Genomic DNA, 22,667 nt, shown 5'->3' with positions numbered 1-22,667 from the left:
CTGATAACTGAACTCTATAATACAGATATTTTAATAGTTTTTAATTATTCCCTTTTAAAATGAAAAGCATATGAACTATGATCTTCTTGACCTTACTTAGATATGGAAGAAGAAACTCCAGAGCATATGCAATTTGGGATTCATGCATAGAATGGCATTATCCACGGTGTCTAGTATAGTTTGTTATGTTGAATTTTGCTAAAAGAAGAAGAAAAAATAAATAAAAGAATAGGGTTTCATCCGTTTTCTAATGACATGGCCAGATGATGCCACAAAATCTTGGCATTACTGATAAGTACACACTGTGCTGGAAAATCAATAGTTTCAGAAGGGGATCCTGAAGGGAACTTTCCATTATGGAGGTTAGAAATAACTTAGCCCCACACTCATAAATTCCTATTCAGGTGCTCCATGTCCCTAAGCAAGAAAGCACAGGCCTTGTCCTAACTTCATAAACAATTGAGCTGGAATTATTAACGTGTTTAATTACTAAAGGTATCTACATTTTAAAACTGTATTTTTAACTATTTCTAATGCCACCCTTTGAATTGAGAAAATAAATAAAAAAACAGGTGTCCCGGTACTTTAAGAAAACCTGATAGGTTGAAAGAAAAGCTTAGGTAAGCAGATAAATTTTGAAGGTGGTTATTTAGATTAAATAATAATTCATTTCAACACTCCCCTAAATATTAGCCTCCCCTGGAATTTAACAAAAATTATCCTCTACTCCCCTGCAAAGAGTTGCTGAACAACTTCCCAGGGTCTTCTATATATTTGAGCTGTGAAAGTTTAGCCCCTTGCTCATTTTAGAACTCCATGTTTATAAAGATCTACACAAGAGTTTGTAGTTATATTTAGTATTGCTCTTCCTTAAAACTCTAGGGTAATATGAATTCCTCCTACTATTCTACAGGAAAACACAGCCTATAACGAAGCTCTCTTGAACTTCTTCCTTTTCTGTAAAACTTGTAGGTAAAGCTTCTCTAAAACTTTGAAGTAAAACACATCACTTTATTTTCACTCCTTCACATGCTCTCCTACCACTCTAAGTGCAGAAGACATTAAAAAAATAAAATTCACTATTCACTATTATTTTTTCCAAATGGAGTCACTTCCCTAGAAATAGCAAGGAAGGGTCCACTCCGTCTTCATTTTTAAATAAACTTTTGAAAATAGTTTTAGATTTACAGATGATTTGTGAAGATACTACAGAGAGTTCCCCACATCCAACACCCACTTTCCCCATTGTTAATGTCCCATGATACATTTGTCATACCTAATAAACTGACATTGAAACATTATTATTTCAATAATGCTTTATTCAAATTTCCTTAGGTTTTACCTAATGTCTTTTTCTGTTCCAGGATCCCCTCCAGAATACCATTTTACATTTAGTTGCCATGTCTCCTTAGTCTTCTCTTGACTGTGGGAGTTTTCAGATTTTCCTTGTTTTGATGATTTAAGGAGTACTAGTCTGATATTTTATGGAATATCCCTCAATTTATATTTGTCTGATGATTTTCTCATGATTAGCCCGAGGTTATGGGTTTTTGAGGAGGAAGACCACAGAGATGAAGTGCCATTTCATCACATAGCAAAGCACAGTTAGCTTTTTCATCCTTTTCCATACTGTACACTTTGCAAGGAAGTCACCACGTACAGCCCACACTTAAGAGGTAGGGATTTAAGCTCCATCTCCTTGAGGGGGCAGTATCTACATAGATTATTTGGAATTCTGTATATATTTGTCTCATTGCCCATTTACCCATTCAATCATCTATTTTTGTCTGTGTGAACTCACGGATATTTTATACTTTAGGTTATAATCCAATATTACTTATTTATTTTGTTGCTCAAATTGTTCCAGCTTTGGCCACTGAAACTCTTTCAATTGGCTCTTGTGCTGTTTTGACATGCCCTGTATCATTGTGGTTTTTAATTCAATTTTTTGCTTTTTTTTTTTTTTTCACATCATTGCTTTCTGGAACTACAAGATGGATTCTCCAGCTTCATTTGGTCTCTTCCTTGCTCCAGCCCTAGATTCGTCCAAGGAGACCTGGTTCCTTTTTTGGAGCACAGCATTAGAAGGCAAAAACTGGGCCTTGATAGATGAAAGCCACTGTCGTTTTAAAATCATTTCTCTTCTTCATCTCCTACCTGAATGTATTTGCCATTAGACTGAAGGACATTTGTATCATTTATTCCAAACTTGGGTCAAAAAGGAAATTAGTTAAATTTCTGAAGTATTTGATGATTTTAACAGTTCTTATTTTACTTTATATTTAATGGTTGATTTTAATCTTGTTTTTTGCTTTTTTGGGTATTAATTTTTGTTGTTTTTCTTCTGAAAGGAACAGAATGGTTGGGGAATGAGCTTCCTAAGGAAAAAAAAGGGTGGATTACTTCTATCCAGGCTTAGCTAGGTGCAGCCTGGCAATTCAACTAGAAATAGCAGGGTGTATCTACGTCTAGGAGGAGCTTAATATACACTGTCCTTATTCAACCCTTGCTTAGAAAGAATTATATGATGACCAGAGACGTGTGAGGGACTAGTTATAGAAGGATGAAGAGGTTGAAACAAAGGAAGAAGAGAATGACAAATACCATTATCAAACCAAATAACCGCCTTGTATTTTTTATGATGTGTATGTGAGGGAAGCTGCATTTTAGTACCAGGAGTGGCTCTTTCATAGACGCAGTGTCAAGCATGCATTCTATCCAACTAAGGACTTTAAATGGTTTTAAAAACCACAAGCATGACCTATAATAGCCAGGCTTACCAAATTCTCATGCTACTAGTAGAGAAAGTTTCCAAAATTACATGAAGAAAAAAATTTAAATAATAAATAAATGTATGCCCCTGGTGATCCAAATAGGTGAAATTATGTTGCATGTTAGTCATCCAACATTTCTTTGCACCCAACACTCACATGCAAAGTATAACATATGAGATCCTATGATTGCTCTTCCTTCCACTTCCCCTTTCAATTACCAGCTTCCAAGTCTTATTCCCCTTCTCCCAACTCAGAATGTAAACACTTCTGGATAATATTATAAAGCCTCAAACTATAAACAACCACGGATGACTGAATCACACCACTTCAGCTACTCATGAAAACTAAGGCCCACTTAATGTTACTGGAACCCTGTAATTCAGAGCCATGAGTCCCTAGTGATGGTGGAAAATAGGTCTGACTTCCGGGTTGGTTAACACTGCTAAGTTCATACCCAGATAAAAAATATCTGGCACCCATTAGCTAGACTCTTTTGGAGCTAATTGAGCTAGTGAGAGATAGGCTGGCTGAAAGCTGAACATTTTAATGTATTGTACTGTAATCAAAAATTTGCAAAGGCTATTTTTTTCTAAATATTGCCTTGTCTTTTCTCATGGACTCGAACTGGAATTCAGAGGACACAGTCTTTAGCCAGAATAGACACCGAAGATAAAAGACACAAATCAATAGAAAAAAATAACTTCTTTTTATTTACAAGAACAAAAAATCCAAATATTGGATGCTGTAAACAAAATTCACAATCTGTTCCCTCCAGCACTGATTCAAACATGTCAGTTTTTAAGAGTCCATTCTCTATCAACTCCTTTTCTGCCTGTGACACAGTCTAAAGTCAAAATATTCCAAAAGAGTGACCCAAGATGCAGCTTGCTGCAATAGGACATCTCAGAGCAGGCCATGGTTGTAGAGAGGTTGGAGAGAGAGACAGCCAGCGGGCAGAGCCTCCTCCATCTGCAAGGCTTTGCAGCAAGTTTTGCCAAGTTACCTTGACATCTTCCAACTTTGTACTTTTAACCATGTATTTTGTTAGCAAGCCATTATTACAACAAAATATTACATAAAGATTCCTTCTTGGCACTGAAAAGGCTATGCTATAAGAAATCTTAAAGAAAGATTATATTCGAATAGGTGCTATATATGTTTTTTTTGTTTTGTTTTTTTTTACTTTTTGGTTTCATCTAATACACTTTGTCTTCAAACAAAAAAAAAAGCTTATTTTTGAACTGCTGACAGCTTTCAACATAATACATTTCATTTACAAAATAGTTCACAATATTTATTTGACAAGCACTGCATTGAAAACAACTTTATGCACAGTAAAACAACCAACAATAAGCTACGAGAAAGGGGTGGCAAAAATGGCATGTTCACTTTTTTTTGCGTTTCTTCCATGGCTTGGCTTACAGATATTCTTCCATCCTTGTATCACTTGGAGCCACATTAAAATAGTCCACCCACAACCGAAGTGAGCAGCTACTTGACCACACTTCAAGAAGGGAAAAGTCCATCTCAATGTAGGACTTCTTGAGGCAACCAGATTTACTGCATATCAACTTTTTAAAAGGACACTGTCACAGGTCAAATGTTCTCTGACATGCCAAACTGGATAGGTGAGAAGAGCCTCCAGAAGATAAAACTTCTTCCTGTTTTAAAGTTAATAGCACACTAGGCCAGATAAACACAAAAGCAAGCAAATCACAGGCACTAATCAGGAGTTGAGAGCTGTTCTTTTCTCTGACCTATACACACGGCTCTCTCTCACCAGACATTCAAACTTTTAGGTTACACATCCACAAAGAGAGACATATATTCCACTGTTTGTTCAACTACATATGCACAAGACCATAGTACATACAAAAGAGAAATAAATTATATAAGTTTTAAAGTACTGCTGAAGGTTGTCTTGAGCATAGCCTGTTCTATCTGAATGCCAGGTGTTGGCACTTCCAACTATGCTACCAACCCTGGAGTAAGCAAGAGAAGAACATAAATATTTCAGAAAATAAATGAAAAGTGTATTTTCAAATAAGGCCTCTCCAAACAAAAATCCGTGTCATAAGTTAACAGCAGATTGTTGCTGGAACCAGAGATCTCCCGATTCTTTTTAATATAGTGGACGACTCACTTGTCAAGAGTTAGGATGAGAAGGAAGAAGGCAGATCATCATCTGCTCCTACATTCCCAAGCGTTCCCTTAGTTTTCTTTTAGAAAACTCCAAACAGGTAAACAGGCGGGAGTTCTGGCTTCTGACAGTTAAGTATCAGGCTTAATCTGTAAATGGAATATTTCCTGGGAATTCACAATTAATTTTCAAACCCAGGGCTGGAGTGAGGGAGAATGAGCCAACATGGGAGAAGAAAGAGTTCCGTAGGAAACAGTGAGTGGCAGTGCAGTAGCTGTTAACAGCTCAGACAGAATTCACAGGGAAGCTGCTACAGCAAACCCATCAAGTTCCTGTTAAGGCTTCAAAGAGAAGATGTGCAAAAGTTTCAGATGGATTAACCTACAACTGAGCATCTGAGTGATGCCTAGATAGCAAACAAATGACACTGCCAATAGGATGATGCTATTTTCTTCCCCAATCCCTCTTGAACTTGGTGACAAAACTCTGGTTAAGTTCTTCAGAGGAATTATCATAGTAAGCAGTCATCTACTAGAGTGGGTAAGAATTATGTGGCTCTTTCACAATACAAAGGGAAGTTCTGCATGTGTTAGTTTTGTTTTTAACAAATGCAATTTCAGAGACCAGTGTCCAAAGGAATTAGAGCTGGGAGAAGGAATGGTTTTAGGTTTGCTGTCACTGAACTGAAATGGTAATGCCAGTTCATTTCACAAAGGTTTAACTGGTCTCTTGGGAAAGAGATAATAAAGTTGGATCTGATTCAATGCAAAGTGACTGAATTTAAAGTACTGTACTAAATATTTAAATGCAGTCTGACAACCAGATCTAATGTGTTTCATATCAGTGTGAATTTATAAAATTTTATATATAATATATATCTCACATATAAATTTTAAGCAATTGTGCAAATACTCTTTAAAAAGGGTCATTTCACATTTACTAAATTCTAGTGGTCCTGGAATGCAGAATGCATTCATTAAAAAATTCATTTAAATATTAATAAGTAGTGTTCAAATAACCAGAAATTTTATTAGCAGTCAGGGATTTAAATGGACTATCATTGATCCATGATCCACTGGATTATACACCATGGAAGCATGCAAGTATCACACAAAAAATAAAAGGGTTCCTACTGTCAAAATGGCAGTTCAGTACAAAAAGAGTGCTCTGCCAAACAAATATTCTCCCATTTGTAGAATTCTATGGCTCACAAAAAAAAAAAAAAGGAAAAAAAAAAAACTCACTAAAAATGTATAATCTCTGCTCTATCAAATATATTAATTGTTTTCCTCCTTCATTTGCTTTAATTTTTTAGATGTGGGTTTTAACTCATCACTGCAATATGCCCACGTCTCATGTCATCCTGTTGAAAACATAAAAGCACACAGTATTTAAACATTTTCTATTTGCTACATTATTCTAGACCATAGTCAATGTATTGTGTATATATATACATCTCAAATATGTGTATATATATACACATCATGTACACACACATACACATGTACCTATGATAATATCACACCAACAATGTTAACTTTACACAAGTATTTGCCAAGAAAAAATAGGGCATTTCCTCCACCATTCACAAGCTTATATGTTGTTTTATTTTCTTCTTGAGTCCCTGATAAAATAAAATAATCATTAAACCATAAAATTTTTCCGCTTCAAATTTTCAGAAGGCAACAGGCACTTTGATGTTTATTGGTGTGTAACAAATATAGTTAACTCTTTATATATTCTACTATAGCTCTTCTACTTGGGTATTTTTGTCTGTTAAATCTTTGGTCCTTGAGCATACTTTCTTTGCTACAGCTGTTTCTGCCTGCATTTTCATATTTTAAAAATGCAAGCTATGCACACAGCTGGAAATAATGGATTGTGTCATCATTAAGTTCTGCTGTTTGTTATGAGAACTGCACCAACCTACTACTGTTCATTCGGAGCAAGCTGTTTCTGTTAACATAACAGGATAGTTCCACAGAAATCACTTGCTGCAAGTCTCAGATAGTAATACCAATGTTGGAGTCCCTTTTCTTTTATTATTGTTACTATCTGAACTTCTGAATTGATAATTAGGTTGGGGTAAGATCTTTTTTCCTCTGTATTTTCCCCTTTGTAAATTCCACCTTGTAAGAAACTCTCCGTTTTTGTTTTTTTCCTATGGCAAAGCTATGGGAGCAGGTACTGCAAACCCATATTGTCATCAAGCATTTTTTTCCTTTGTTATTTTAAGAGAAACTGGTTGCTTTTAATGACAGGTCCCTTTTGTTTCAGGATAGAATCCAACTGGGTAGGAGGAACAGGTGAGAGGGTTGGTGGGTAAGGAAGGTTGTTTTGAGATCATGCTCCCATACCTATGAAAAGATCCAAAAGCTTTGCCAAGCTTAAAACCAGGAGCAGATCATCACTGCACAAAACACATCTTTCATCAGGGCTAGGTCACTCAGCCTTATTTATTTATTTATTTATTTATTTATTTATTTATTTTCCCTATACTGTCTGAAATGGCTTCCCCACAGGACATTTTTAAATGATCTTTAATTGCAGGGTAGCCAAGTGGAGTATGTCTGCTGCTGGCATGTGAATACTGGCTGGACCTGTGCAATGTAGTAATTGCTGAAGTTGGCATCTGCTACGTAGGGGGCCGGCTGGTAATAGCAAGTGACATTAGCCACGTTAGGGATGACATTCTGGTCAGCTAGCACCCGGATAGCCAGCATTGTGATAAGGTTTAAAGTCTGTCTTCTTTCATGTCCCATCAGGCACACTGTACTCTCATTCACCACTCCATGAAGGGTCATGAGATAGTCATACTTGCGGTCTTCCAATCCCACGAAGTGGTTCTGCAAATAAGATTCCAGTTTTCTCTGCTGCTCTCCAATGTCTGAGAAGTCGATGAAAAACCTGGAACACATATACCTCTGAAGGGTCTTGATCTCATCAGAGGCGGGCCTAAAGCCCCTCACTAATAGGTTGCAGTACTTAAGCAGGCCGCCCCCTCTGATTTCCTCTGGGTTCCTGGTGGCAATGATCTTGTTACAAAGGTGATCAAAGGCTTCATGGAAATCACCATAGACGCTCTCACCAATTATTGTGGGGTGAAATGTTTCAGTCATTGGGTTCTCTGAACATTCATAAAAGAGAAGAAGAGAGTCTAATTTGATTTGAAAAGAATCTACACTAAATTCAAACTGCCTCCGGAGGGAATCCACAAATTTCAGTTCCACATTTTTGCCACTGTTGTTTGACAAGGATATAAGACTCCATCGGTCAGAGTCATTGCACACTTTAACCATTTTCTGCACATAAGCTTCCTACAATTTAAAAGATAAAACAAGAAGATGAGCAAACCTAGAAGAAATAATAAATGAATAAATACATCTTCTTCACAGTTGAGAATTATTTTGCTCCTTCCCTTTTGTTTTGTCAAGTTTCAGTAAAACACTACCTACAGTCTTAAACAGTCCTCTGAAAACAGAAAAAAAATGCATTTAACGAGTGGTTTTACCGTCTGGGAAAGAGACTAGAAGTAATAGTTTGAGGCTTTTGGCAGACGTAGCGCAGGACTAAGAGGTTCTGTTGTCATGTCTGACTTTTGAAACGTTATTTTTTGAGAATGGTCTTATAGGTAGAATATTCACACGATATCCACACAATATTCAAAAGACAGAAGGGCATACAGCGGAAAAAGTTGGTCTGCCTCTCACCCACGTCCCTAGTCACCCAGTTCCACTCCCCTTGAGGCAACTGATGAGATTAGAATCTTGTCCCTCCAGGGGTACTCTGCAATTACAATCAAGTATGAACTATATTAGGACATTCTGGGAGGCTGATTCCTCAGACAATTTTAATTGTATAAAACACGCTTTGAGCCAAGTGCGTGTGTGCCTGTGGGGGAGGGGGTACCCACACTATCCTTCACACGTGAGCCGACCAGAAGCACCACACATATCCTTCACACACGGAGTCAGCTGCACGCAGCTGAGAAACCTAATCACATTTTCCAATACAGTAATAAGCCCACTGACTGGAACCTGCTTCAGGCTGCTCTTTCCCCAAAATCTAGACCATAAAATGACTCAAAAAATGATTTACATCATTTCGTTCTTCCACTTAATCAGAACCTACTCTGGACAAGACTCATGCAAGGAAAGCCAAAGCCAGAGTTACACACACACACACACACACACACAGAAGAAAAGGAAGAACAGAGGAGGAAGCAGACGAGTAGTGGCGCTGAAGAACCAAGTGAACTTGAAACACTCAACACCGTCCACGCACCTTAGTTTACTCACTAAAAAAAATTAAAAACCCAAAGATAGAAGCACGCCCAAACCCGTCACGGCCGCAGGTCTGTGGCATCAAACGGACGCCCCTCGGCCCGCCGCGCCGCACCCCAGCCCGGCCCGGGCGCGGACCCAACCCCTTTCGGGTGGCTTTACCTTGAGTGTGAGCGGCGTGATCTTCTCTTTGTTCACCCCCTCGGGTAAGAAGTCCAACAGGCAGTCCAGCACGACGTCCTTCACAGTCTGAAACTCCTCTTCCCCGCGCAGGTCGGCGCAGAAGATGAGGTCCAGGTCCTTGTAACCCAGGCCGCTGTCCTGGTGCAGAACGTGGCTGGCGGCCGAGCCGTTGAGGCGCACGTCGCGGACGCCGATACGCTTTTCAGCCAGGCGCCGCCGCACCACCTTCACGATGAGGCTCGGCTGCAGCTCGAGCGTGGGGAAGTTGCCGCGCCCGTGGATCGGAATGGTCTCGCTCAGGATGCCGTCCAGCCGCTGCACTTGCTCCCAGTTCAGCACGTTGCAGTGCGCCGTGGGGCTTTCGCAGTAGTCCAGGCAGTGCCCCCCGAAGTCGCCGCCGCCGCCGCCGCCGAAGTCGCCGCCGCTGAAGTCGCCGCCCAGGGGGATGTAAGCGCCGCCGGCCAGCTCGTCCTCGGCCATGGCAAAGTACCCTTCGCCTTCCGCCATGAAGTGCCCTCCGAACGCCACCTGGCCCTGGTCAGTCCTAAAAGCCAAAAGGGGGAAGGAGTGCGGTGAGGACGCGCGGCGCCAGACAGGGGCCTGTAGAGATAAGAGCGCGCCCCCTCCCCGGTTCGTCCGGAGGCTCGAGGGCTCTTCGGAGACGCTCCCTCCCCAGACCCCCGCTGTCCCCAGCCGCGCCCCGCGCCCCGCAGAGAAGCCCCGCACCAAAAGTATCTCTGATGCATCTGGAAAGCGCAAGCGGGAGTCCCGTCTGTGTCACCTGGAGGCGGCCGCCCCTTCGAGGAGCGCAGCGAGCGAGGAACCGCGAGGCGGCAACACTTCTAGGAGCCGCGAGTGCGCTCTCGGCAGCGGCGAGAGACTTAGTCCTTCCCAGACCCCGCCGCCTGCGCTGGCCACTCCCGCCCCTCGCCCCCGCCCGCGCCGCTGTCGCCTCAGCTGCGGTGGTCCCGGTGGTGGCGGCTCCACTTGCAGCCGCCGCCGCCGCACACGGTACTGTCTCTGGAGCTTTAGCAGTTGTGCGGGGGAAATGTCTTCAGTACTTTTTTTATACCGGGCCTTTCCGCGCTTCCGGGGCTCCGGCGCAGCGCACTCGCCACACCCTCTTAATCTGCATAGGGCGCCGCCCCCGCCCGCCCCGCGGGCCGACCCGGCTGTGCGGCGCGCTGTGCGGCGGGCCGTGCGGCGGGCCGAGCGGCCGTAGAGCGCGAGGCCCGTATCTGTCTGTGCGTACGTATACAGGGCGTGTGTTTGTACATATACTTTATTTAGGAACGGTCTTCCGCTCCCAAACCTTTTTTCTCTTTTTCCCCAAAAAAAGAGACACTTAAAATGCCTCAAGAGTCATAAGCGGCCCTAAACATTGAATCACGGCTGAAATCGCGCAACCTAGAAAGTCGCCAAACAAAATTCTCTCCGGATTCAGCGCGTCATTATAGCTTAATAATGGGGTTCAAGGGGTTCCTCGGGACCTCCTGTTTAAACAACGTGCTGGTATAAAGCCAGACCGTTTTCTTAAACAACAAAACCGGTTTTGGTGTGAACTGAAGAGTCCACTTGTCCATGCATGTAAGTCTCCGCGAGGGAGGGGAAGAGCTTGCTAACTGTGTTTCGATTCTCGAAACCTCGGGAAGTGCCGGGGAGCTCCGGGCGAGCCCGAGGAGATGCGGGGGCGGGGCCGCGAGCGTGCGTCCAACTCGTGCGCTCAAGCAGCTCGGGGCGGCCGGGAGCGCGGCGTCGGCCAGCGCGCGTCACCGAGCGGACGCCGCGGTCGGTGGGGCGGCTGGGCAGGCGAGCGGCCAAGGGCCGAGAGCGACGCGGGCCCGGAGTGCGGCGCGGAGAGCGCGCGGCCGCTGTGTCGCGCTAAGAGCTGCTGCGCGGGCCCGGACGCACCGTGGCGCGTTCTCTCTTGGGCAGAGGAAGCGAAGCGCGTTCGTCCCACGCTAAGGTTTGCCTTTCTCGAGTGAATACAGATGTCAGTGCGAAATTGTCTAGTTTTCCACGAAACGTGGAAGGACGAGTCTAAAAGATAAGAGTTTCTCTACCCAGCTTCAGTCACACCGGCAGTGGGAAAGGCGTGTAACGGTTACCCCCACACGCGCTCCCGCTCGCACCACCGCGTTTGCTTGAACGCTCCCCCGTTTCTTCAGGCCATCTCTTCAGGCCGCGCGCCGCTCTTTGCGAACTATTTCGGAGTAACTCCCCTGAGGTGGGGCAAAGGGGAGCGCGCCCGCCGGAGAAGCTGAAGACTCTCCCGGGCACTGCACCAGCCGCCCAGCCTGGGAGGAAGAACAGTCCGCCCCGCGGGCATTGAGGGAGCCCCATCCTAGTTACCAAAGCTGCGCGCCCTCGGGAGGAGCGGGGGGCGGGGGGGGGGGGCGGGGAGAGGACGGTTACCCGCGGAGCCTCCAGCTGCGTGGCAACGCCGCCCCCTGCCGGTGCCCTGCGGAGCCGTGTCCCAAAGTGGAGGAACCGACTGGAACTTAGAAGCCATTATCTCTCAGTGTCCGGCCTAACTGCTGGGGAGGGGGTGACGCTAGGACGACCACACAATTCTGACAGGCCCACACCCTCCCAAAAGCATGTGTATTCCTCCCTGTCCAACCTGAATCCACCATTCTGCCCAGGCATTCGGAAGAATTACATATGTGTATATTTATGGTTTGACCACCTATTATGCGCCAGGCACCAAGCTAAGTGCTGAGGATATAAAAATGACTATATTTACCCACTTTAACCGGGCATGACAGGCAAGTACATAATTATGGTTCAGCCTTACCTTTTTTATGAGAGAAGTACGTTCTGACACGAATGGTGGGCTAACGGATCAGGAGAACTGGGAGAGAAGCCCGGAAGAAGAGGCGTCGTTTCGATTGACTCTTAAAAAAGTGGACTTTATTTCCATAGTTGAGCAAGAAGGAGACAGACATTATCAGCAAAGGGAAGAGAGAATTGGGATGTTTGAGAAAGGATGTATAGACTGCCATGGTAAGGAGTGAGGTAGTGCATTTGGATAAGATTTGTGGGCGTTCCAGGAACTTGTTGAGCACCTCTGGGCTCTCCTCAGGGCTTTACACCTAAAACTTCATTTAATATTCAGTTTAAAAAGAAGGTATCCTATGTCGAGGAATTTGGAAACAGAAAATGAGGTAGAGAGACTTGTCCAAGTTTCATGGCTGATAAGAGATGGGTCCAGACCTTTAACCCAACCCATTTGACTGCTGTTTAGCCATCATTTTCAGGGACCTGATTATCTGTAGTTCACAAGTATCTTCTCGTTGGAAGGCAAGATCAGCACAAATGGCAAAAAATACTTAAAAAAAAAGACCTGTTTAAAACGTTTCTTTCAAAGGCCAATGTGCATCCTGCCCTTTTTAAAAATGAGGCCAAAGGGGTAGATCATTTATTAGGTACACTGCACCAAAAAAAGCAAGGGTTTAGCTCTGCTACTATTGTTGTGTACTTTATTTTAGCCCTTCCTGTAAAAAGGGAAAAAAAAAACAAGTTTCAGACCTGTGAGTACCTATACTTCATGCATGTCCGGGATTTTGTTCTGTGGGGCTAAGGGAATCTGTGTTTTACCAAGTTGCCCATGTAATTCTGACACAAGGGCCCAGCCACACTTTGCACTGCATTGACAACAGCCACTGCAGCCCAGTTCTCTAAGTGGGGACCCTCTCCCAAGTGGAGGCTGCTCTTCTCTGCCCAACTGTTCCCTTCTGCCTGGCTGCTCCCATGGCCTCTCCCAAAAGTAGAGGTCATGGCTGAGAGGCAGTAGAGCGTGAGGCCAGACATGGAAAGCCTGCTATGCATGAGACCCTGCACTGGGAAAAAGATGAGTTCTAGCAGCAGTGGGCAAGAGCCCTCCTCTTAAAATGCCAGGGCTTTGGGGCTGACACTTCCTTAAACCTTTATCAAAGTATTTCCCACTTCCCAGCTGGGTTCCCCCTATCACAGCAACCTTCCATATCTCCATAATCCAGACCCTGCTACCTCCTGCACTAGGACATCTGGTATATCTTGCTTTTGGCAGTACCTTGGTGATGCTTTGACTGGAGTCATATGTGCCTGATTCATAGTGGCCACTTGATACATACTGTTGAATGAAACCATCTGTTGTTGTTTCTCTTCTCCCTGTCTTCAAACTGAGATAATATTTACATTCTGGGGGAAAAATGTTCATCCCTCCATGAAATTGAAAATTTTGCAATTGCAAGCGTTTTATTTTTTTTTCTTGATAGCCATAATAATTATCAAATGAGAAAATCTATACTTTCCTGGGGCGCCTGGGTAGCGCAGTCGTTAGGCGGCTGCCTTCGGCTCAGGGCGGGATCCCGGCTTTCGGGATCGAGTCCCACATCAGGCTCCTCCGCTGGGAGCCTGCTTCTTCCTCTCCCACTCCCCTGCTGTGTTCCCTCTCTCACTGGCTGTCTCTCTGTCACATAAATAAATAAAATCTTAAAAAAAAAAAAAAAGAAAATCTATACTTTCCTAACATATTCTCAGCCTAGGTATCTTTCAACACAGTTACCCTTAGTTTAAATTTAGGTTCAGAGTTGCTTTTTTCCCCCAGTCTTCAGCTTCTGAACCTATTTGGTATATAATTTACTTTTCTCCATTTAAAAGGAAAAAGAGGGGATACCTGGGTGGCTCAGTCAATTAAGTGGCCGACTCTTGATTTCAGTTCAGGTCATGATCTCAGGGTGGTAAATGGAGCCCCCTGTTGGGCTCTGTGCTCAGTGGGGAGTCTGCTTGAGGATTCTCTCTCTCTCTCTCTCTCTCTCTCTTCCTCTACCCTACTCTCTTTTTCTCTCTCTCTAAAACAAATAAATACATCTTTAAATAAATAAAAGGAAAAAATATCTATGGCAATATGAGGCTGAGTCTCTACCTGAAATTCTTAAAAGAAAGCTTTACATATACTTTTGAGGGAAAAACACGATTAGTTGATCTTGATTTAAAGGTTACAGTAATAATCTACTGAAAATAAGAAATAAAAAGAAAAAATTCAATCTGAATCTTAATAATTATTATCATTATTTAGTTTGTTAAAATGTGCCAGGTAGTGTGCTCAGTATTTTATATACATTATTTTCTTTTAAACTTTATGCAAATCTCAAAGCTTTACATATGGCATACCTATTTTCCATGTAGGGAAAGTAAAGTAGAGGAAGGTTAAATAATTGGGAGAAGTGGCAGAGCCTTGCTTCAGACCCACACGTATATTTCCTCTCCTAGTCACTTTCATTCTGTGAGTCTGCCTTCTCCCTGTCTACTCATTTACCTTTTAGGCTTAAAACTGGACTGGAATGGCGCTCTGTTCCTTCTTTCTTTCAAAGTACTGGACATTCAGATTGGACACAACTTTGAGGACCAAAATGTTTTATCCTGAAACAACTGTTGAAGGCCAGAATGCACAGTGACCTAACTGGACTGTCTTCCCCAATCACAAGTGACCTGCCTCTCTGGCAGTGGAGACTGAGCAAGCTGGCAGCCTTATAGCACTTACAAGTAACACTGTACACACTGACACCAGTGTGAGGTGTGGAAGTCTGCCCCAGGTTCATGTAACAGTGATAATACCTTTCCCATTTTGCCTTGTCTGCTTCCTATCTTCTCAAAAATGATTTTAGAAGATAGGAAGCAAACAGATAGGAAATGATTCTTCTAAGCTCATAGCCATAAGGAGAGGGAGAAGAGCCCAGAAAACTACTGTTAAGACTACTACTTCTCTGTTCCCCAACAGTCTAGCCAGTATCTCCACATATTCTTCTCTTGTTCTTGATATTTCCACACCAGTCCTCTCCACTCTCTCCATTGGCTTTTGTACTTTCCGCTGCTTCTACTGTTTGATCCCTTCCACAAAAGGTGGCATGACCCTGTGGAAGCACCTTACAATCCAGGCAGAGCTGTGGCAATGTGAAGAATTTGAACCACCACCTTCACCCCCTTGTGTTACATTTCCTTAGGGCAGAGCCCAGTGATCCCTGAAGCCATTGAGGGACAGACAGCCATCCTTTTCCAAACACGCACATGCAGCTGTCTACATTGCAGGGTAAACTGGAGATATCCCTGTTGTCCAGCTAGTGTTAGAGCAGCAGCCAATCAAAGTGCTTCATGTCAAAATTAAAACTCACTTGGGAATTACCTCTTTTCACAGAGAAATGGTTCTGTAAATGACTTTCCCCATGCTTCTTAAGGGAAATAAATGTGTTTTTATTGAGGGCCTATACGAAGGCCAGAAATATCGTAAGCCATACAACTTATACATTAGTTTGATAATAACAGTCCAACTTTTTATTACTTGTATGCTTGTTAGCAAGCAACAGGTTAATTTCTGTAGTTTTAAACTTTTCAACCCTTTTTATTCTATAAAATTTAATTTTATCTTCAAAATTATTCTGGTCAATGTGCCATCCTAATTTTGGAGAAGAAGAAAGGCCAGATGATTTTCCCCAAGTTTATGTACCTAGTTACGGAAAAGTTAAAGTTAGACTCAGTTACTGTTAATCATGGGCCAGCACCTCTTTCTTTTGGCCACACTGTTTAATCTTACATCTTTGTGAATGAATTTAAATGATCAGTAACAAATAGTTCAGTTTGAAGACATTCTCTAGCTACACAGAGGATCACTTGTATAGACTACATTCACACTTGTGAATGTCTTATAAAAGCATCACTACTCTACTGTTAAGCATTTTGTAAATGTAATTTCCTAAGGTGGTGTTTTTAAGAATATTTATTTGAAGTCTATGACCTCATAAAAATTTTATTTACTGTCATAGATCAGTGAGGTTAAGAAATTCAGTATGCAAGCAACAAATATGGTAAACAGATGTACATCATCACCCCTAAAATCATAATTGATATATTATCCTTTAACAGTTCTTCATCAGAAAGATTAGCCAGTATTTTCTTGTGCGAGTATCAGTGCTGATTATGCCATAAGTTCTTCCTGTTTTGACATCTTGATGAAATGCTTGCCGTTTCATTCAATGTTGTAAGTCCATGGACCAGACGTTTTCCTTACTCCAAACAAAAGAGACATTCAGAAGTTGCATTCATTTGGCAAAATGTAAACTAGAAATACACATATATTTTCAAAAACTACCAAATATGAATAAATAAACCCATTTTCCCTAAAGTAATATTTGTATTATGAGTTTTTCCTTCTGTAAGTTTGTACTAGAAGAATGTTAAACTTCTCTGAAGAAAATGTTGATGTTTACTTGTGGTACCTGTAAAGCTTTGAGAAGGGTCCAAGGGGGGAATATAATAAATTATCTCTCTTTTCTAAAAGGAATTTGGTCAAAAATTCATGTACCTTGTGGGGAAAAAGAAAAAAAACACCATCTTTTATGGGTATAGCCAGCTTATTCTGATATTTATTTCAGCCAGTTCTTAACTTGTATCTATGTTGATATATCTGACAGTTGATTTATACTTAATTTCTTTCCTTCCACTGATAGCTGATTTCTTTTATATGAGCTTTGAAATTTTAGATATATTTAAAAATAGTATATACCCATTTTGCCAGCACAATTTTGATATGCCAAAATAAGAAATTCTACAACTACCATTTGAATTTGTAGCAGCTTTAGAAGGTATATTTATTTACTCATATTCATAAACCATACATTGATTCAATAATACCTCCTTGGTTGAGAAAACTTTTTTTTTAATGTTTCTGTCATCACTATGTTTCTAAAGTCTTCTTGTACTAACTTCATCCCTTACCTCAAAATTTTCTGCTGCCAAAGAAGGAAAATTACAACTTAAATAATATAATTAATGTTGTGTGATGTTTGGAAGAAATCACTAACGAAAAAACACATTGTCTTTGAAAGTATGAGAAACTGAACACAACAAATAATACTTAAACAAAAATGTTTTCTTTTTTTAAAGATCTTATTTATTTGAGAGAGAGAGAGAGAAAGCATGAGCAGGGGAAGGGGCAGAGGGACAAGGAGAGGAAGAAGCAGGCTCCCGTCTGAGCAAGGAGCCTGCCGCAGGGTTTGATCCCAGGACGCTGTGGTCATGACCTGAGCAGCTTAACTGACTGAGCCACCCAGACACCCCCAAAAATGTTTTGTTAAAGTTACTAGAATGACGAACATTTTTAAAAGACAGTTTTTTAAGAAACTGTACAATCTGGACTCTGGGAATAGAACTCTGACTTGAAAATCCTGGGTTCCTACATAAAATATGAGTGAGGAAACCAGCCACAGAGTTTCTGCAGGAGGCGGGGGGACACCAAGACACCTGACCTTATTCTAGCAATGTGGGATAAAAGAGATTCAAGTTTAATTTCCTAATAAAAAGAAAAGCTTCAGGATGCTGTGGATTGGGCATTGCTTGAGAAGGTGCAGGGGATAAAAAGCTATCAAAGTTACTGGTATTTGAAATGTGGGAGCTTCTGACTCGAGAAGATTGGTTTCTAATAAGCCACAACTCCAGCAGGGGTTCTAGGGATTAAAACAGAGTTTGGACTAACACATGATTAAGTAGCCACAGTTAGATAAGTAAGATATCTCTAAAGGGCAATAGAAAAACTGCCCTCCAGGTTTTGAAATTTGTAATTACTCAATGAAGTGAATGTTTAGCATAAAGCAAGTGATATTTTTAATTTTTCTTAGCAGAATGCCAGGATAGAATATTAAAAGAGGAAAAAAATACATATATTGTGGCTGAGAGTCTGCCCCCATACCATCCCTGATTTCCATTAAAATTCTGAAAACATTTATTTTTTCTTCACTGGCATTAATTTAGCTACCACTTCCCACTCCCGTCTATTTAACATGAGTTCTATATGAATAGTAGCTCACTCAGCTCCCTCACACTAACCAAGAATGTATGGCTTTGCTGTGTGTTAAAAAATAAATGCTTCATGCAAGCACTTGTGACTTGTCTGGTTATCTTCCACTTTTCTTTTCCCTACATGTCTTTGAACATCATCAATGTCCTGCTGTGTGTTACAGGACTCGTTGAGGAGGTCAGCATACTCAGAAGTGACATGGGTGCCTTATACACTGCTGAGCACTGGAAATACCTGCAAGGTGAGTCCATTTCATACTCCAAGTAGTACATCCATATTTTAAATTTAGTATTTGAAAAATAAAATTAGAAGATAACATGTTTTACTTTAAAATTTGTTAAAATATTATGTTTGTGTGGCACATGCAGTGTATTCTATTTTGTATGTTACAACTCTAGACCACATGAACAGATGACTTTAAAATATTTCTGACACCAAAGTAAATACCCTTTGCATATTGGATAGGTCATTACTTTGAGTCACATTTTTTTCATAAATCAAAGAAATTGAGTTATCATGACTAATTCTTAATCCACTTTTTGTCTAAAGATAGCAAACATTTGGACTAAAAAATTGAAAAATAAGCTAATTATTTAGATGTTTTATCTACATGATATTAAACAGCCAGATGTCTGGTTAAAGTTTTTGTTTTTAAATAGGGCAAAATGGAAATTTAGTTGTCTTCTAAATTTAATTAAAGACCAATTTGATCGAAACGTTTACTCTGGAACTTGCATTATCGATTTTGAATGCCTGTATTGAGCAAATTAACCAGAGGCTTTACAAACTGCATTTTACGCTGCACGCTGACATGGGTAGCCCAAACTTCTAGCCACCCTCAGTCCTAATGTAGTGCACCACCCCCATATCTCTGAGTTAAAAGGGGCAAATCAGGGGGAGTGTTTGAACCTAGCTGTGCTGGGAGGTGAGGGTATGTGTGTACGCATGTATTTATATCTCCCCTAAATCTCCCCCCAGATATTTGTTCTTTTACTCATCCTTTCTCATTGGCTATTGAATCAGACTAGTGCTATCAGCCACTATTAAGCTACCTTTTGTAAATCCTTAGTTTGATCACTGGCACGTGAAAATCAACTGGCAAATAATCTAGATTAAATAGCTTAATATATTCTGCGTGTCTGTAGTCAAAATTCTTTGTTTAGGACAATGTTTTCAGTTGAAATATGGTCAACTTTAATAAATATTCTCAGTGTTATTATGAAACTAAGTTTCTGATTTTATGATCATTTGATGACTCATTTTTCTGAAGCCCCAGTTACATAGGATTAATGGGATTTTATTTGGGATTTAACTTTTTTTTCTTTTATTTGTTTTTCAACACTTCTGGGAATCCTTCAGAAGCTTCCACCACTGTTCTGTTTTTTAATTAAGTGGTGATATAAAATTAAAAATTTATCATTTACTTTTATGAGGATGTTATGTTACTACTTACTCAAATTCTTCTCTCTCTCTCTCTCTCTTTTTTTTTTTTTTTTTAAGTAGACTCCACACCCAATGTGGGGCTTGAATTCATGAACCTGAGATTAAGAGTCACATGCTCTATTGATTGAGCCAGGTAGGTGCCCTCTTAAATTCTACATTAATGAGTGTTTTGATTAAAACTTATGTTCTTATTCTTAGAACATTTAAGTATTGTGACTATGCGTCCCAAATCAAAAATACTTATATGCTTATGAGGACAAAGAGACTGTATATTTTAAATCTGTTTAGTTCTTCAGAAATCTAAGATGTATGGTAGTCCTACATTTACTGTAGAGGATTCGGATTCCTCTTTTAGTTTACTTCTCTTGGACAGTGACATTTCATACTGGTCATTGTTAAGTTATAACAGAAATGAAGTACAGGGGATTTAATTCAATATTCACAAACCCACAGAGATATCACCATACTCTGTCACTTAAAATTAAAGGCACACTTAGTGGAAAGCACTGACTATAAATAATCAGTTTTATAAAATTGAAGTGTAAGTTATTCTCCCAAAGTCTGTGAACAAATGGGATGTCTCACTGAAGAACATTGTAGTCTTAAATAGTTTTAAGTCTCTTGCCATGACTTTTAGCTAGCTGTATGGTTTCTTTCATCTTTGGCTTCAGTCCAGCTTGCTTTCATTTGGGGCTGATGCCACTTTTTTTTTTTCATTAATTTTGGCTAATAAATGCCTCCAATATATTTTACTATATTTAATTGCACTAGGAAATTGGACTTCGATTACAATTAAGTAGAACATTTCAAATATAATATCATTATAGCATAAGTTGGTCCAGCATCTGTGTTAGATTACATCATTCAAACACACGAAACAGTCAGATTTCTGACTTGATCATCCCCTGCAGGCAGGGATTTGCTGTTTCTTGCCAGTTGAAATCTGTTTTCTTGTTATTGCTGTCACTGGCAGTGGATCATCCTCACAATTCCATAAATGCTGTTGAACTCCCAGCGGTTTCCTATAGTTCTTATCTATTACATTGTTCAAGAATATTACTTTAAACTACAAAAAAAAAAAAGAAAGAAAGAAAACAGGAATAGGCTGTTCTTACAGAACTTCACAAACTTTTCTCTTTTTTTTTCTTTTTCTTTTTTTTTTACAAACTATTTTCAATCAGGTTTTAGGTAATAACTCCTAGCCCCAAAATAGCCAGTTCACTTTGTTTTTAATAAATTTTAATTCAAAGAAACTTCACCCTGGAAGAAACTGGGTTTGTTCCAAAGGTCCAGAAGCACTGGAGATCAGCTATCCATGTTCCTTTAACCTTATGGCATGATCGCCTTAGTTAATGCCACATCTTCCTTATTCATTTCTTGGGAAAGTCAGTGGGTGACATGGAAACAGCTGAGTACATTATTCTAAGATGAAGTGATTAAATCATGTGGTTGAGGGTTGGATGCAGGAACCCTGGGGATGGATATCTTTTCCCTAGTTCTTGACATGGAATCTTTCTATGAGAACTTACAATTTGTCTCTTTAAAAGCAGCCCATGCTTCATTTGATGTCACCATAGTAAAAAAACTCTCTTCAAGGTTGAGCCTAAGAGGGTTAGTGGGGGTGAGTAAAATATTATCACACATCTTTGTTGAGGAATTACAGGGGATTAGAAAGACATGTTTCATAACACAGAACATGCGCATTCATATCATAGCTTTGGGGAAGTGGTCCCCTAGTGCTGAGGTGAAAGGAATAGACACAAGATTGTTACACAGGGCCAGGCTGGGAGAGCAGCAGGCTGGGCAATATTAAATGAGAAAATATGTATAACTATATCTTAGAGCGTGCCTGGTGCTTTGTAAGCTAACTCTCTGCAAGATCTGGAGTGGAGCCTAATGCTTAGAAATGGAAGCCAGCAGTGGCAGAGAGAGGGTCCAAGAACCAGGTGGTACTTCTTCTAAGCAGCAGGCCCCTGGGGGTTCAAATGATACTCCCAGTGTCAGGCTTTAGGGAATCCTCTTTCAGAACATCCACTTTGAGGCTCAGGCAAATTTAGCTGATTCCAAGTACCACCTGAACTCAAAAGCAGGTATATCCTGCACCCCCATCTTCCCAAGTGGCTGCTGGTGAGGGATAACACCATTTACAAATATCCGCTTGTAGATCTGGAACTGTTGGAATAGAAATAGGGACTTTTAGTCCCTAGGACAAAGAGGGTTATAATGCCCCTTCAGTAGGACTACCCTGGCAAGCTGGCAAGTTAATAGGGTACAAAACTGGCAAGTTATTCATGATCTCCATAACAGGAAGGATCTCCAAAGTTAGAGAAGTTAAGGTTCAACAATGGAAATATCTTCCTTTTTAAAACGCCTCATAAAAGTTCTGAGTAAAGAAGAGATCTTGTCTTTTTAAAAGGTTTATTTATTTTTAGACAGAGAGAGTGGTGGGGGGGGCAGAGGGAGAGAAAGGTTTTTTTTAAGATTTTATTTATTTATTATGTCAGAGAGCGAGAGAGAGCACAAGAAGGGGGAATAACAGGCAGAGGGAGAAGCAGGCTCCCTGCTGAGCAAGGAGCCTGATGTGGGACTCAATCCCAGGACCCTGCCAGGACCCTGTCAGGACCCTGGGATCATGATCTGAGCCAAAGGCAGACACTTAACCGACTGAGCCACCCAGGTGTCCCAAGAAGAGATCTTAAGGAGAACCCTCAACTGACAGGAGCTGACCCTACCAGCAGCCTCTGACCCTTGTGCCTGAGCATTGTCTTTCTGTAGGGTCTATTACTTTGCCTCTGTCACCAGACAGCCTCTCTTTAATTTGTTGGCCTACATGTAATCACAACTTTCTTTTTCTTCATTCTTCTTAGTGAAATAGTGACATGTAGCATTTTAAAAATTAATGTGATTCAATATTAAACAAAAATTAAAAGGCAGTAATTACAAGCAAGATGCTTCACATAAAGCCATGCTTCCAAAGTCCAAGTTCTTGATTTTAAGACAAATACAACCTA

The 22,667-nt window shown here is 41.0% G+C and overlaps 1 protein-coding gene and 1 long non-coding RNA gene across 4 annotated transcripts in view; one reads left to right on the top strand and one right to left on the bottom strand.

Moving 5' to 3' along the window:
- Positions 1-3,461: 3,461 nt before the first annotated feature.
- TENT5A (terminal nucleotidyltransferase 5A) lies at positions 3,462-10,434 on the bottom strand. 2 transcript variants are annotated; one of them, XM_045804242.2, is made up of 3 exons: positions 10,162-10,434; positions 9,360-9,924; positions 3,462-8,231 (listed from the first exon to the last, which is right to left on the bottom strand). In XM_045804242.2, exons 2-3 carry the CDS (start codon positions 9,885-9,887, stop codon positions 7,455-7,457), a joined length of 1,305 nt encoding a protein of 434 aa, XP_045660198.1. In that variant the 5' UTR covers positions 9,888-9,924; positions 10,162-10,434; the 3' UTR covers positions 3,462-7,454. The 2 variants fall into 2 exon arrangements, with proteins under 2 accessions (XP_045660198.1, XP_045660194.1); XM_045804238.2 differs by having other exon boundaries at positions 10,107-10,245.
- Positions 10,435-10,564: 130 nt separating this feature from the next.
- The window catches only part of LOC123796757 (uncharacterized), a 291,862-nt gene continuing 279,759 nt past the window's right edge, over positions 10,565-22,667 (top strand). For both annotated transcript variants that reach the window (XR_015722231.1, XR_015722232.1), the window contains exons 1-3: positions 10,565-10,967; positions 18,377-18,454; positions 19,717-19,789. This is a non-coding gene — a long non-coding RNA (uncharacterized LOC123796757). The remainder of the gene's footprint in view (positions 10,968-18,376; positions 18,455-19,716; positions 19,790-22,667) is intronic.

This window comes from Ursus americanus, chromosome 29 (assembly GCF_024610735.1).
Source record: "Ursus americanus isolate L20-20 chromosome 29, mUrsAme1.1.p, whole genome shotgun sequence".
NCBI classification, from domain to species: Eukaryota; Metazoa; Chordata; class Mammalia; order Carnivora; family Ursidae; genus Ursus; species Ursus americanus.
This window is presented reverse-complemented; position numbering and strand designations above follow the sequence as displayed.